The sequence below is a fragment of the Rhinoraja longicauda genome, chromosome 2 (assembly GCF_053455715.1).
Source record: "Rhinoraja longicauda isolate Sanriku21f chromosome 2, sRhiLon1.1, whole genome shotgun sequence".
Taxonomy (NCBI): domain Eukaryota; kingdom Metazoa; phylum Chordata; class Chondrichthyes; order Rajiformes; family Arhynchobatidae; genus Rhinoraja; species Rhinoraja longicauda.
In genome coordinates this window covers 33,710,280-33,726,936 of record NC_135954.1, presented here as the reverse complement: position 1 = coordinate 33,726,936, position 16,657 = coordinate 33,710,280, and the positions used below count along the sequence as shown (strand labels likewise).

General features: G+C 41.1%; 1 protein-coding gene across 1 annotated transcript; it reads right to left on the bottom strand.

Annotated features, from left to right (window-relative positions):
* Window positions 1-536: 536 nt before the first annotated feature.
* LOC144609336 (STEAP1 protein-like) lies at window positions 537-14,893 on the bottom strand. Its single transcript, XM_078427767.1, has 5 exons — window positions 14,841-14,893; window positions 14,254-14,366; window positions 6,320-6,811; window positions 1,529-1,693; window positions 537-851 (listed from the first exon to the last, which is right to left on the bottom strand). The coding sequence occupies exons 2-5, from the start codon at window positions 14,344-14,346 to the stop codon at window positions 537-539; spliced, it is 1,065 nt and encodes a 354-aa protein (XP_078283893.1). The 5' UTR covers window positions 14,347-14,366; window positions 14,841-14,893.
* Window positions 14,894-16,657: the final 1,764 nt, after the last annotated feature.

Here is a 16,657-nt window from a genome sequence, read left to right as displayed (position 1 = left end):
AGGGCGTCGGAAACGTGTGGGGGGGGGAATTAGAGGTCACCTAAAATTGGAGTATCCAACTTCTTACCATTGGGAGGTTGTGAGTTACCCAAGCAAAATATGAGAAATATTCTAAATTAACCATTTAGTTTTTGATTATTTTATTGGAAATAATTCTGAATTTCACTGTCAAACAGAATAAGAAATATGATGCCAGGATTCAATATTGAATAGTTAAAAAGCTTTATTTTTTATTTTTAACATTTCAATAATCAGCTTGTATGCCGAGTGTAAACCATTTAAAATATCTTGGTTACTGCACAAATTGTGTGGAATATGAACTAACTGCCTTTGTAGTGATGTTTTGTTAGCAACTATGTTAAATATTGTTGTAGTATACTTGTGCATACTTTACTTATTTAAACAACTCAACAAGAAACATTTAATAAAAGGAATGATATTCAGAACGAAGGATGTTGAACACAGAGACTAATGTACTTTCCACATACATATATCACAATAATCAATTGGGAGTTTGATTCATTTGTACTATGGAGTTATTGTTGATCTCCCACTGCATGCATTAATACTTTAGTTGTTGTCTTATCTTCCATGGCATTAGTACTAAGAGCAGGATCCATTTTATACTTTGACTTCCATTCCCATCCTCTTCGAATTCTATCCAATCGTTTTGCAAGGCATGGGAACAGAAAAATGGTTTTGCACAGCAAAACTATAACAGGCAAAAAAACTGCAATTATAAATGTTGGCGGTGTATACCAGATGAAGTACTTGAGCTCCACCCATTTTCTCCAAGCATACACCAGTGCATGAAGAGTACAGAGGAGTAATGCGCAATATCCCATCTTTGACTGTAACACAGACAGGGTATAAAAATGTTAATGTTTTTGTTTAATGATAATACCTTTCATTAATATCAAAAGTGAACCTCATCCATTTGCCACATCAGAGCATGTACAAAATAATTGCTTCTCCAAGGAGAACTATATCAGGAACAAATGAGAAGCTTCTCCAATGATTATCAAAATGTATATTATTAAAACTTTGAAGTTGTCATGTAAGTTTCATCCAAAACTTTGCTCATGGTCATTTGAGCTGTTTGAAATTTATGGACATTACTTGATTCGATGGGTGTATAAAGAAGTACATGTGATGTTATCTAGAAGGGCATTGTTTGCATACTACCAGGAGAACCTTCTACCTACATTCAATTATCGTATTTGATGTTGGCCCATGGATATCCTCTCATCCTGGGCATCCATAATCCTGCTTCATCAGCTACAGGAGATTCACAAATGTTGCTTAACAAAAATCTCCTTCTGATCTTCTATAGCCTGTAGGGAGGAAACATTATGTCTCCCATTTTGCTAGAACTGTACTTGTATTTCGAAATTCTATTGAATATAAGACCTTGCCATGGTAGTCTCATATGATTATGGGTGTCATAATCAATGACATGCCCTCACTCCATGGTGATGATGCTCTACATAAATGTACGCAAACCATTTTATATTTGTCAAAGAATTACCTGTATACATTGGAATTCTCTCCAGTTCAATGAGTGTTTGACAGAAGGAACTGAAGTCACAGCCAAAACAGAAAGAAGTGCGAGACCCAAAATTCCCAGGGAAACATAAATTTCCATTCTCCATACATCATCTTCAATCCAGGCATTTTCCTTGTTTTCTTTTACCTATTATAACAATATGCAAATAATTATTTAAGACTTGCATATCGATATGCCTTATTTAGATATAATGTTAATAGTTCTGCTGCAAATGTAAGTTCCCTGTTCTATCCAAATATGTTGTGTAGTGAAACTTTATAAACAGTGCTATTAATAAATCCATGCTTTATTTTTAAAGGGCTACTCCCATCATAAATCCAATAACTTATATGCCATGGAATCAGGAACTAATGTTACTTGACTGGAGACATGTGATAAATGCTCAAATCTGAAATAACAGAAATACTTGTCAAATCCAGAAAGTTGGTGAAAACAATGCTTAAAAGACAAACTAAATGTGAGTTCAATGCATTATTCTGCAAATTCTTCAGTTTCTAATGCTTATCAAATTGTGTGTCTGCTATTTGCATTTCTACAGAATTTCTGGTATTGTTCACTTAGTTTATAAATTTAAAGCAGTTACCTCAATTGAACGTTTCTCAAATAGTCACCGAGCAACATTCCTCAAATAGTCACCGAGCAACGTTCAACATGGTTCCTCCTGAACATACAGTTACAAATAAGAAAATTTCTGCAGAAATAAAGAACTGCAGATGCTGGTTAATACATAAAAGGTCTGTAAGCAGCTGATTCTGATGTACAAATCCTGTTGTGGAAACTCCAGGCTTCAAGCATCAAGCTCCTGAGATCTTGCCCTCCAGTTAGTTGGGACTAAACAGTCTTCTACACTTCTGCAGGCATGCAGGCCCTGTTTTGTACAGATTTGTTTAGTTTAGTTTAGTATAGTTTAGAGATATAGCATAGAAACAGGCCCTTCGACTCACCGAGTCCACGCCGACCAGCGATCCCCCGTACACTAGTTCTATCCTACACAGTAGGGACAATTTACGGAAGCCAATTTACCTACCAACCTGCACATCTTTGAAATGTGGGAGGAAACTGAAGCACCCGGAGAAAACACATGCAGTCACAGGGAGAACATACAAACTCCACACAGATAGCATCCAGTAAGGCTGCAGTGAAGAGGGTGCATTGCTAACATCCTGAGAAGGTTGTAAATCAGGGCAGATTGTGAAATGAGAGAAGAGGGATCAGGATTGAGTGAATTGCCATGTTTAATGGTCTCAGCTCCACCATTGTCCACGGAGGTGAGGTGGCAACATGTCCACGTCCTGGGGGTATTATTTCAAATTTCAAAAGTTTATTATGAACCAGATAGCATAATGGAGTGAAATTAATAATAAAGAAAAAAATGAAGGAAGTTTTACTTTTGCTATATGTTCATACAAATGGCAAGACATGGAATGCAGTGTTCCATTAGGATTAATTAATGCCAGAAGATCAATACTCATTCTCATCCAAGTGAACAAATAGGAAAACACCTAAAATGGTCTTTTCCAATGTGCTTGCTTAAAAGGGATCTTTATTGAAATTATCAGTGACCTCGGTCAATGGCATATCAGGCTGAAGACACACATTTATGTTCCTATGTATTTTATGAGAAAGTAACCAGGCAGTAAGGAGCTGAATTATGTTGAAAATAATTATTTAAACCCAATCAGTTGAAACAAGACAATGGATAGCAAGACCTTCATACATGAATAGTTATTCCAGGGGGAAAGAAACCCCTAGCGATGGTGACTATTGTTGTGCCAGCCAAGTACTAGAGATTAGGCTACGTAGAGATGTCAGAGTTTAGGAAAGTCACAGAGTTACAGGTCACACAGCACTAAAATGTTTCAGCTGAGTCTGTATGCATTCATTTTACACTAAACCCATTTTTATTGACCCCACATTCCTATCAACTCCCTCCAGATTCTAACACTTGCCCGCACTCGAGGGGCAATTTAGAGTGGCCAATCATCATAGGAAGGAAATCAGTGAACCCTCAGAACATAGACAAGTACAGCACAGGAATAGGTCCTTCGGCCCACAATATCTGTGATGCCAACTAAATTAATTTTGTTTGCCTGCACATTAAACCCAGGTTGTTGGAGATGTACAGTAAGTGCCCCACTGTATAGGCCCAGGTCCTGCATAATAATGGAGGAGCAGGAGATAAAATGAAGAAGTTAAAAGCCTGTGTGATGATGCTGATATTAAGTTAAGCATGAAGTGAAACTGAATGAGGAACATATATTATCCAGTGCGCTAGGGGACCTGCCCTGTTTAACCTACAGCATCAATGAGTTAATGTCCAGGAGCAGAGTCAGGAAAATGCAAGCCAAAGTGACCAACTTAGCAAATATTTAGCACAATGATTCATTCTGCATTGAGCAGATATCAACGTGTATTCTAAACCACAAAAGCATTCAGAGCATTGTTGAAATCTTGACAAAATGCCATTTGAAAAGGAATAAAGGAACAGGTCATGACATTCAAAACTTGAGAATTTATCATTATAATCAGAAGTGAAAAGACTAGTGTGCTGAGAAACAGCAACATAGAATTGTTGTGAACATAGAACAGCACGGGAATAGGCCCTTCAGCCCACAATGTCTATACGTAATGTCAAATTAAAGTGATACCTTCTGCCTACACATGATCCATACCCCCCCATTCCTTGCATTTTTATGTACCTATCTAAACACCTCTTAAATGCTACTGTTGTATTTGTTTCCATCACCACCCCTGGCAGCAAATTCCCGGTACCTATCACTCCATGTATAGGTTTTATTTAGTTCACCTTGATTAGTACATATGTCAGAAATTATGGAGAGAAGGCAGGAGAGTGGGGTTAGGAGGAAGAGATAGATCAGCCATGATTGAAAGGCAGGGTAGATTTGATGGGCCAAATGGCCTAATTTTTCTCCTATCACCTATGATCTTATGATCCATGTGTAAAATAAACTTGCGCCACTCTTCTACTTTAAAATTTGCTCCTCTGACCTTACATGCTATGGCCTTGAACATTTCCACCCTGGGAAAAGGATTCTGATTGTCTTTCCTATCTATGCTTCTTGTAATTTTATTACTTCTATCCTGTCTTTCATCAACCTCAGACATTTTAGAGAAAACAATCCAAGTTTGTCCAAATTCTCCTTGCAGCCAATACCGCCTAATCCAGGCAGCATTCTGGTAAACCTCGTCTTCACGTTTTCTAAAGGTTCCACATCCTTCCTGGAATGTGGCGGCCAGTAGTGCACCCTATACTCGTTCACTCATCCCTTCTCACCCAAACCACCCCCTTCCCTTTCCCCTGCAACCGCAAGAGATGTAACACATGTCCTTATACTTCCTCCTTCACCTCCATCCAGGAATGCCAGCAGTTCTTTCTAGGAGAGACAGAGGTTCACATGCACCTCCTCTAACCGCAACTACTGCATCTGGTGTTCCCAATATGGAATCCTGTACATCGGCAAGACTAAGCATAGAATTGACGACCGTTTCGCTGATCACTTGCGCTCGGTTCACCAAGGCCTACTGGATCTCTCAGTTGCTAACCATTTTAACTCCCCTGCCCATTCCCATACTGCCGTGGACCTCCTCCATTGTCAGAGTGAGGTAAACTAGAGGAACTAGCGCAGTTACTCTAGCACTTAGTGTCCTTTTGTTTAACCATATACCTTCCTTTTACATTTGACTCCCAATGCTGAGGAAGACAGCTGGAGACAAGGGAGCAAATGTAATTAAGAAGATGCTCAATGGGAATTGGGAGAAAACAGGTGGGTGGCACCGATGACTAAAAATAACATTTAAACAAATCACTTAGGTGTGAAAAGATGGATGCCTCAAACCTGCCAGAAGCAGCTCAGAGAACATAGAACAGTACATCCCAGTAACAGGTCCTTCGGCCCACAATATCTGTGCCAAATATGATGCCAAAACCAACTCTTATCTGCTGGTCCATAACCATTATCCTTCCATGCCTGCATATTTAAATGCCTATCCGAAATGCCACTATTATACCTGCCTCCACCACCATCCCCAGCAGCACATTCCAGACACTCCTTTAAACTTTGCTCCTCTCAACTTAAAGCTAAGGTCACATTCACTCTAAATAATGCTTAAAATACTTCATCTCTCCAGTTAAGACCCTTTTCCATATGTGAAACCTGTCCTGTTTGTGAGCCTCAACTCATAGAATTATTTTGTGTAACTTCAAAACATGCACTGTTCTCCATTCTATGTCATCCTACACACGGAGGATCTGAATAAAATAAAATGCAGAAGTGCACTATTGGTGCAATTAACCCAGTAGAGTTCCTACTAAAGTTCCATTGCGCACCACACAAAAAATGTGTCACACAATAGAATTTCTAGGTCAATGTTCTTTCACATCTGGGTCATGAGCTGAAATCTAGTTTGTGTTGACCAGAATAAACCACATTGTGATTAATGCTGCTGTATGAAATGACTGAACAGTTATGATCTCTAATGGATGAAACTTTATAATGTCCATAACAGGCAGAAACAGGCAACATCATTCCCATAACTCGTATGTGAAAAAAAAGGATGCCTTATGTGGTTTCTTTGTTTGACTGAACTGTCATTATATATATTTTTGATGTTAAACTGCCAGTCCAAAGAGCATTCCATTCCCTGGGAAAGAATCAGCCTTCACTTTTATGAGCATTCACAAAGCTGCAGCTTTTAACAATTTAAATATCCTGATGTTCCAGTAGCTCTTACCTGCTGATAAGCCCAGTTCAGTAATTTATACCTGTACGATCTTCTCATAGGATAGCACAGACTGAAGAATGCATGTAGAACAGCATAAAAAAAGCTGAGGAGTCCAAGTTGTTTCCGTGCTAACATCCAGCGAGCTAACCATTGAGGAAATTGTCTGTACTTTGTCCCAAAGTAAAGCTGGAAGATAGCTGCCAGAATTCCTGGCAAATAAACTAAAGCCAAAAGTATAATGGCAACAACTGGCAGAACTTTGTTCATGACCAAAATTGGAATTTTGTAAAATACATTTTTGTTTTCTGTCATGTAGGGATAAATGATATCCCTGAGTAAAGTGTAAATGAATACAACTACGGACATGCCCCCAGTTAGCTTAGCAGGAAAATGCCAGTGAGGGAAAAGCTCCAGCTGTCCATCCAGATGTGATGGATATTCAAGGTTATCAAAGGGAAGATGTTTTGGTGTTGCCAAATTTCCTGTTGGCATTCTGGAATTCTGCAAAACAAATTAGTTAGAATCAGTGAACTTGTAGAAGAATGTGGTTGACAAACAAATAGGTTCATAGCTATAATACTCCATTCACTTTCTCCAGATCAAAAGGGTAGCTGATGGGACTCGTATAGGCCCAAGCCACGCCTGTCTTTTTGTGGGATATGTGGAACAGACTTTGTTTCAGTTCTAAGGTATTTATTCACAAAATGCTGGAGTAACTCAGGAGAGAAGAAATGGGTGATGTTTCGAGTCTGAAGAAGGGTCTCGACCCGAAACGTCACCCATTCCTTCTCTCCAGCATTTTGTGAATAAATACCTCCGATTTGTCCCAGCATCTGCAGTTATTTTCTTACACTACCTGTTGTTTCAGTTCTACTCAGGTTCACTTCCCCAAGTCGTCTTCTGATACTTCATGAAGCATGCATTGATGCTGCTGCTTCATCGGTACTGAACTCAAAAACGGCAACTTTTCTGCTGCCAATTTTTACCTGACACTCACCTTCACATGGTTTACTATTGACTTTTCTCCTTCCTTTTTCTCTGTCTCTGTCTCCATCTCTGGAGAAAGATTACCTACCAACATCCACTACAAGCCCACAGACTGCCACGGTTATTCCTCTTCCCACCCTGCATCCAAGGGTTCCTCTTCATTCTCTTATGACAGATTTCGTCATCCCCGTCACATTTATTTTATTGATGGGATATTTTCAATAGGTGCCTCTGAAATTTTCTGCACCACTGCTCTGAACAGGATTTTCAACCACACATGCCATTTGCAGGCTGCTCATGCAGATATGGTCATAAGTAATAGGAACAGAATTAGGCCATTCAGCCCATTTATTTCTGCCTTAAAATGATGATGCATGCATGCAACGCCTACTTCAAGATTACTTCGGTTTAACTCAAAGGAGTCCTGCCTGAGCAGGTAAAAGACCAATCCACCCACACTTCAACAGAGCTCAACCCCTGCTTGAACAATGCCCATCCCAAGTTGTGACCCGTTAACCTCTGAGCCGCATATCCTTGACATGTGGATCTGTCTCTCATCTCCAGCCACTAACCATCTCTTACCTGCATGGTGATCTCTGCCAGATGATCCTCAGTCAAATGCACCTCACAATCTTCCAACCCAACTTGTCTCCTGATGCTGGACTAACCACTACCCTTTCATTCTCAGTTTAACCGCCACTTCCAATCTTTTATTTTCCTAAAACATGGACAAGTCAGCAGACCACCAAGCCTTGGGTGTCTGAGAAGCCTCTCGGAAGCCTTGGACATCCGGAGCTCCTGGTTGCAAGCCATTTGAATGCTCCTACCGATTTAACCTGTCCGCCTCATCCATCTCCACTGCAAGGATGAGGCCAAAGGCAAATTAGAGGAACAGCACCTCATATTCCGCCTCAGTAATCCGTAGCCAGGCGACATGAACATTAAATTCTCCAATTTCAGATAACTTGCTCTCCTTCTCTCTCCTTCTGATCTACCCAGGTTGTCCCACACACACCCTCTTTTATCCCTCCCCCAGAATGTCCTATTACCCAGTCTCCTCTCTCACCTACTCCATATGTCCATCACCCACATAGTCCTCCTTCTGGGTCTCCCCCATTATCCCCATCTGCTCACCCTGCCTCCTCAATTTATTTCCATGCCTCATCTTCCTTTCCTATTGGATTTCACCATCTGGAGTTATTTGTTGCTTACACTTCTCATCTCCCAGCATAGTTATAGAGTGATACAGTGTGAAAACAGGCCCTTCGGCCCAACTTGCCCACACTGGCCAACGTCCCAGCTACACTAGTCCCACCTGCCTGCGCTTGGTCCATATCCCTCCAAACTTGTCCTATCCCTGTACCTGTCTAACTGTTTCTCAAGCGTTGGGATAGTCCCAGCCTCAACCACCTCCTCTGGCAGCTTGTTCCATACACCCACCACCCTTTGTGTGAAAACGTTACCCCTCAGATTCCTAGTAAATCTTTTCCCCTTCACCTTGAACCTATGTCCTCGATTCCCCTACTCTGTGCAAGAGACTGTGCATCTATCTGATCTATTCCTCTCATGATCTTATACACCTCTATAAGATCACCCCTCATTATCCTGTGCTCCAAGGAACAGAGACCCAGCCTGCTCAATGTCTCCCTATAGCTCAGACCCTCTAGTCCTGGCAACATCCTCGTAGATTTTCACGGAACACTTTCAAGCTTGACAATATCTTTCCTATAACATGGTGCCCAGAACAGAAAACAATACTCTAAAGGCAGTCACACCAATGTCTTGTACAACTGCAACATGACCTCCCAACTTCTATACTCAATATTCTGACTGATGAAGGCCAATGTGCCAAAAGCCTTTTGACAACCCAATCTACCTGCGACTCGACCTTCAAGGAACCATGCACCTGCACTCCTAGATCCCTCTGCTCTATCACACTCCCCAGAGGCCTACCATTCACTGTGAAGGTCCTGCCCTTGTTAGACATCCCAAAAAGCAACACCTCCCATTTCTCTGTATTAAATTCCCCAGCCATTCCTCAGCCCACCTGGCCAATTGATCAAGATCCTGCTGCAAACTTTCACAACCATCTTCACTATCTGCAAAACTACCCACTTTTGTATCATCAGCAAACTTGCTAATCTTGCCCTGTATGTTCTCATCCAAATCATTGATGTAGATGACAAACAATAAAGGCCGAGCACCGAACCCTGAGGCACACCACTAGTTACAGCATGGCAGGGCACTTCCAGGGCAGCTTGAAGGTGCAGCTGTAGTGTTACTGCCTTTCAGCACCAGAGACCCGTGTTCAGACCTGACTACGGGTGCTGCCTGTATGGAGTTTGTACATTCTCCCTGTACATGAAAATGAACAAGTGAAGGCACTATGAGTGATTTTTATGAGTCATTTTGTGGAATCTGGGTATCACTGGTTCATAGCCCATCTCTGGTTACCCTTGAGATGGTGAAGGCAGTGAGTTGCTCCCTTGCACTCCTGGTGTCTTCGAGGTAAAGCTAGTGACAACATGCAGAGAGTTCCAGGAGATAATAAATGACCAGCAGTATATTTCCAAGTGAGATTGAAGGTCACTTGGAGGGATGGGCTTTGTTTATTTTTCTAGGCGGAAGTAATTGTAAATCTGGGAGGTGGCACAGTGATGAAATAATTGGATTACCAATAATCCAGAGGCCTGGGCTAACAAATCTTATCACTGAATTAATAGTCTAGAATTTGGAACAACAACAATTAGTGTTGGTGATAATAATCACATAAACTGCTGGACTGTTGTAAAAAGCACTTGAATCACTAATATGTTTCAGGAGAGAGAAAATCAGTCATTCCCACGCAGTTCAGCCCACGTGACTTCAGACTTACCTCATGTGACCTTTAAAAGCCCTTTGAAAGCCACCAAGATGTACCATTACAGCTACATTCACACAAATAGAGTAAAAGGACTTTTAAAAAATGAACACAAATTAAGGCAGTGTAACTTCCCACTTGTAAACATTAAGGCTAAGGGTATTTGGCAGTTAAAACATCACACCATTAAAACCCACTTCAAGTCGAATGTACTGGAGAGCTGTTGGCATAATTACCACATCTTCCTGTCCTCACATTGGTTCCAATACTGAATTGATTGCAGGGGTGGGGTAATTCTGGCAGTAGCTTTTGTTTAATGCATTTTTTTTCAGGATCTGGAAAGGCCTGTATTTATTGCCCATTCCCAAGTATCCTTGAAGCAACTGTTCAGCCAGCCTGTTTCAGAAGGCATTTAAGATTCAACCATGCATTTGTGGGTCTGGAGTCACATGTAGACCAAACCGGATAGAACTTGTAGATTTTCTTCCTGAACAACATTAATGAATCATATGAGCATTTAATGACAGCCTGGTCATTTTGTGATCAAAATATTTATTTTATGACTGACAGATTATTAACTGAACTTAATGGCCCAACCATTCACTGTGAAGAATCTTCCCTGGCTTGACTTTGCAACACATCACATTTATCTGCATTAAACTCCATTAGCCATTCTTCAGCACATCTGCCCAACTTATATAGATCCTGCTGTGATTTTTGATACCATCTTCACAATCGCCCATTTCAGTGTCATCTGCAAATTTACTAATCCTGCCTTGTACATTTTCATCCAAACACCACAAACAGCAATGGGCCCAGCACCAAACCCAGAGCCACACCACTAGTCACAGGCCTCCAGTCGGAAAGCAACCTTCCACCATCACCCTCTGTCTCCTTCCATGAAGCCAATATTCTATCCCGTCTGCCAGCTCTCCTTGGACCCTATGCAATCTAACCTTTCAGAGCAGCCAACAAAGTGGAACCATCAAGTGCCTTGCCGAAGTCCATATAGACAATGTCTATGGCTTTGCCCTCATCAAACATTTTAGGTACTTCTTCAAAAACCTCAGATTCCTAAGACACGATCTCCTCTGTACAAAACCATGCTGACCCTGTCTATCTAAATGTATGTATATATTGTCCCTCAGAATCCTCTCCAGTAACAGATGTTACGCTCACTGGTCTACAGATCTCAGGCTTGTCCTGGCAGGCCTTCTTAGTGACGCAACATTATCCACTCCCCAGTCTTCCAGCACCTCATTTGTGTCTAATGATGATTCATATATCTCAGCCTTACCCTTACAATTCATTCTTTAGTTTCTCATAGTTGTCTCAGATATATCTGGGAGATTTATCTACCTTCCTACACCTGAAGAGGTCCAGCACCTCCTCGACCATAATACGTACTGCTTTCGAGACATCTTCATTAACTCTCTTCTTCGGTACTCATGTCTTTCTCCGCGGTAAAAACAGAGAAATACTCATTGAGGACCTTGCCCATCTCCTGAAGTTCCACCCTGAGATGCCTACATTGGTTTGTGAGTGGCTCTCTTACTACTCTACTTACCCACTTCCTCTTAACATACATAAAATCCTTGGATTCTCCTTAATATTATGTGCCTCCTTTTCCTGACCTGAGCCTTAATTTCTCTCATCATTCAAGCTTCCTTACTCCCACCTGCTTTGCACTTTACTCTAACAGAAACATGCATGCTTTGAACTCACAACATCACACTTTTAAAACCATCCCACTTTCTGGACATCCATTGCCTGCAAACAACCTACTCCAACCAACTTCAAGTTTGTGTCCAACAGAATCTGAAGGAATGAGAGAGACTGCACGCCTCAGATGGTATGGGGCAAAACCAACAGAGAGGAAGGTTCTGTTTCCCCTGGCTGGTGTGTTCTGATCAACGGAGTGAGATTCAGGAAAAGGGGTTGGCCAACGGAGTGAGATTTAGGATATTGGGGTTGGCCATTCATGACAGAGCTCAGAAGGAAGTTCTTCATCTGGGGAATGCCGAATCTCTGGATTTCTCTACTATGGAAGGTTGTAGAGCAGAAATAATCGGTGGTATTTAAAATGGCAGTGAACAAACATTAGAAAGATTAGTTAATTGAGGGCACAGAAAAGGAGATATGGCCTGGGGTAGATCACCCAAGATCATTTTGAATGGTGGGGCAAGCTTGAGGAGTCAATGACTTAGTCCTGCTCCTAATTTCTTATGTTCTTTTGATAGACTTTTTGATATTAAGGAAATCAAAGGATTATAGTCTTAATTCAGGAAAGTGGCAATGAGGTAAACAATCAACTCTCATCCTATTGAGTGACAGAACAAATATGTGGTTGCAGTCGTAGACTCCCTATGTAAGGAAGGAAATGCATTTGATCAAGAAAGTGCAGTAAAGATTTACCAGATTGATTTCTGGAAAAGTGTGTTAGTTAAACGCAAAGAGAACATGCAAATTTAATCCATAATCTCTCAGGTTTAGAAGAATGATAGTCTTTAAAAACCTCCATTAGGCTACATTTGGAGTATTGTGTGTTGTTCTGGTTGCCCCATTACAGGAAGGATAGGGGGCGGCACAGTGGCGCAACGGTAGAGTTGCTGCCTTACAGCGCCAGAGGCCCGGGTTCGATCCTGACTACGGGTGCTGCCTGCAGGGAGTTTGTACGTTCTCTCTGTGACCACGTGGGTTTTGTCCGGGTGCTCTGCTTTCCTCCCACTCTCCAAAGACGTACAGGTTTGTAGGTTGATTTGGCTTTGGTAAAAATTGTAAATTGTCCCTAGTGTGTAGGCTAGTGCTAGTGTGTGGGGATTGTTGGTTGGCGCGGATTCGTTGGGCCAAAGGGCCTGTTTCCATGCTGTATCTCTAAACTAAACTAAACAACGACAAAAAGGAAATTCTGGAGAAGTTTCAGAAGAGGTTTACCAGAATGCTCTCTGGATTAGGGTGTATTAGTTACAAGGAGAGGTTGGACAAACTTAGATTGTTTTCTCTGGAATGCCGGAAGTATATAAAATTAAGAGAGGCAGAGATAGGTAGATGGTCAGAACCTTTTTCCTAGACCAGAGGGCAAAACTTTAAGATGAGAGGGGCAAAGTTTAAAGGAGATGACCAGGACAAGGTTTTTACATGGATGGTGGTAGGTACCTAGGATGTGCAGCCAAGGATGGTGTTTGAGGCAGATATGATAATAGTGTTTAGGAGGCTCTTAACATGGATATGTAGAGAATGGAAGCATATGGATCACGTGCAGGCAGAGGAGATTAGTTTATCTTGGCATCATGTTTGGCCCTGACATTGTGGGCCAATAAGCCTGTTCCTGTGCTATACATTTCTACGTTCTGTGAAATATATACAATTCTTAGCGGCTTGACAGGCAGAGAATTCCAGAGATTCAACAACCCTTGGCTGAAGAAATTAATTTCCATCTTTGACTGTCCTCCAGATGTTTGCATTATTATTATTATTTTTACTGTTCTTATTTTCCTGCATTAATCCCATATCCTTGGATTATCTTAATATCTAAAAGTCTAACAGTCTCTGCCTTAACGCAGTAGAAGATGCAAAGAAGTGATGCAAAGAATTTCAGGGTATCACCACTTTCTGATTGCTTAAAGGAGATCGGGTGAGCAGCAGCCAGCAGGTCTCTTTAGGACTGCTAGCCACGTCAGCATTGAGTTGAGTTTAAGTTTAGTTTATTATCACTTGTACGAGATACAGTGAAAAGGAAGGATATGGAGATTTGAGAAATTGCAGAAGAGGTTTACCAGAATGCTCTCTGGATTAGGGAATATTAACTCCAAGGAGAGGTTGAACAAACCGAGAGGAAAAGGTTTTGTTGTGTGCTAACCAGTCAGCAGAAAGACAATACCTGATTACAATCAAGCCATTGGTCATTTTGCTTATGTAAATAATTACACAATTTTTTGAAAATTAAGAATGATGATAGACAAGAAAAAAACCTTAAATGCTCACATTCAATATATTTCAGAATGAGGTGTCAAACCACAGTAACATAGCATGAAAATGTTTGCTAAACTTACAGTAAAACTTACTTCTGAATAAAAATAGTTATGTGCTATTTTACCCTTCTTATGTCACCCGGTCCACTTGTAGACAACTCCATTGTATACATTTCATCTCCATTCTCGCCAGCAGGGCAATCACTCTCCACATCCATCGGGGAGCCCGCGTTAGTACCTGGAAAAATCAACAGAGGTTTGTGCAGAATCGCACGTCCTAGCACAAATTCAAACCAGAATCAACTTTTAAAGCCTACGGTTTTCTTTAAACATGTGATATAAGCGGCCGCGCAAATATAAAATTCAAACAAACTCGGGTTGGAGATATTTTACAGTCAGATGAAATTGGATTGTCAAAAGAAACTAATGTAACTAACACCAGCCGAACCATTCGCGCCCAGTTTCCTGATTGTGGGGCTAACTCGCAGCTCTAGCCTTCTATACTCTCCCCAGGCGCAGACTAGCGTCGCTGTGCGGCGAAAGGTAGCATAGTGTAACAGGAAAAGTCAATCAGAGCTACCAACTTGTTGCCCCGCGCTTCCCAAAGTGCTGTCAGCACCTTATCAGCCAGGTGATTGCGACTAGGAGAGTAACCCAAACGCAAGACACTGCTGATCAGTCCCCGAGTTCCCTCGCCTGGCTTGAAACATACCCGTAGAGTGTGAGTGTCAGTGAGTATATGTGTGTGTGCGTGTGGTGTTCACCCCGATTCCCCAGTACTTACTTATCCAAACTCCACCCTCCTACACCTTGATTGGTTCAGACATTCTGTCAATAGTATCCACCCTAGAAGACACTCTTGCTCATTCAGGGTTGACAGTGCAAATTACAACACAGCAGTCCACAGCAAGACTTTCCTGCACTGGAGTACGTGGCCGTTGGAGACTGCAAAAATCAACACACTGCCATTAACATAGGAACACGTTCTTCACAAGACGTGAAGATGGACATCGATGGTCCAGAAAGGCGCGATATAAATGCAAATCTAATTTTTCCACCTGGTCGAGGAAGGAATGAATATTCCTGATTTTTCTACTAGAAATAACAGTGTGATTATTACATAGCAACTGAAATTGTCAGGGAAATGTGTGGTGGAATGACAACATCCCGGAATTGTTGTGCAGTTGCCTTTTTAGTTTCACAGAAATACCAATTTTACAGCATCCAAATGGCCATTCCTTGACTGTGAAATTGACAATTTCTACAATAGATAATCTCTAAACTCAAGCACATATATTAATCAATTACTTAGGTATTCATAATTAACTATACGAGGCTCATTCCTTCAGATGGTATACTGTTTTAGGAAATTTTAAAGATGTGTGGAAACAGTGTATAATCAAGGAACTGCAGATGCTGGTTTACAAAACGATGACACAAAGTGCTGGAGTTACTCAGTGGTCAGGCAGCAACTCTGGAAAACAGAGAGGTGACATTTCAAGTCGGGTCCCTTCTTCAGACAAGATGTTTGACTTTATTGTCATGTCTTTCATCCCCCTTGACCCACTTTAAACTCCCTGTCAATCCAATCTTTCTCTTGACTCAAGAATTCAACACTTTATTTCATCCTTCTCCCGGCCTTCTTGTGTTTATTTGTTGATTCTTTCATCGAATTAGGTGAATAGATAAGCTTTCGGATGTCTTGTTCATTCAGATCTAGAGAGTCTATTTCACTGCACCACCATCATATCGCTACTTGGACACATAAGAGATGGCAGGTGCTAAAATCTGGTGCAAAAAAATAAACTGTTGGAGGAATCAGAGATCGAGCAGCATCTGCATATGGCTCTATATGCTATTTTCCTTCCTGATGCCCTACTCAGTCCTGATGTAGATTCTTGACCACAAAGTCATCCATCAATTTGCCTCCATAGAAGCTGCCAAACCCGCCAACATCTTTGTTTTTTGCTTTAATTTTAAATTCAACCCTCTAATGCTTGTCACCAACCATGAGCTGCAGCGATTAGTATCTGGTCCAACGGTTCAGGGTGGCTACGTGCTTGATGGCAAAAACATCTCAACATTGGAGGAAAAGATCAAATATTTGGCCATGTAGAAACAAAGAAAGGTGGATGTTGGTAAATACTGGAGTAAGTCAACAGGTCAGGCAGTATCTCTGGAGAAATGGATCGGTAACGATTGTGACCCTTCTTTCGACTTCAGCTTTTGGCACATTCAACCTTTACAAACTTATTTTATGTTTAGAATTCTATAGCAAAAAGAATAGTCAATTCAGCTCAAAGCTATTTACATTTTCTTAATTATCTTTTGTGGAAACATGCAGCAATGTACAACACTGAAATGGGCCCTTTCCAGGATGACTGTGATGCAGTTAAGTCAAGTCAAGTTTATTTGTCACATGCACATACACGATGTGCAGTGAAATGAAAGTGGCAATGCCTGCGGATTGTGCACAAAAAAGAATTACAGTTACAACATATAAATAAAGTTAATACAGAGAAGACAAAA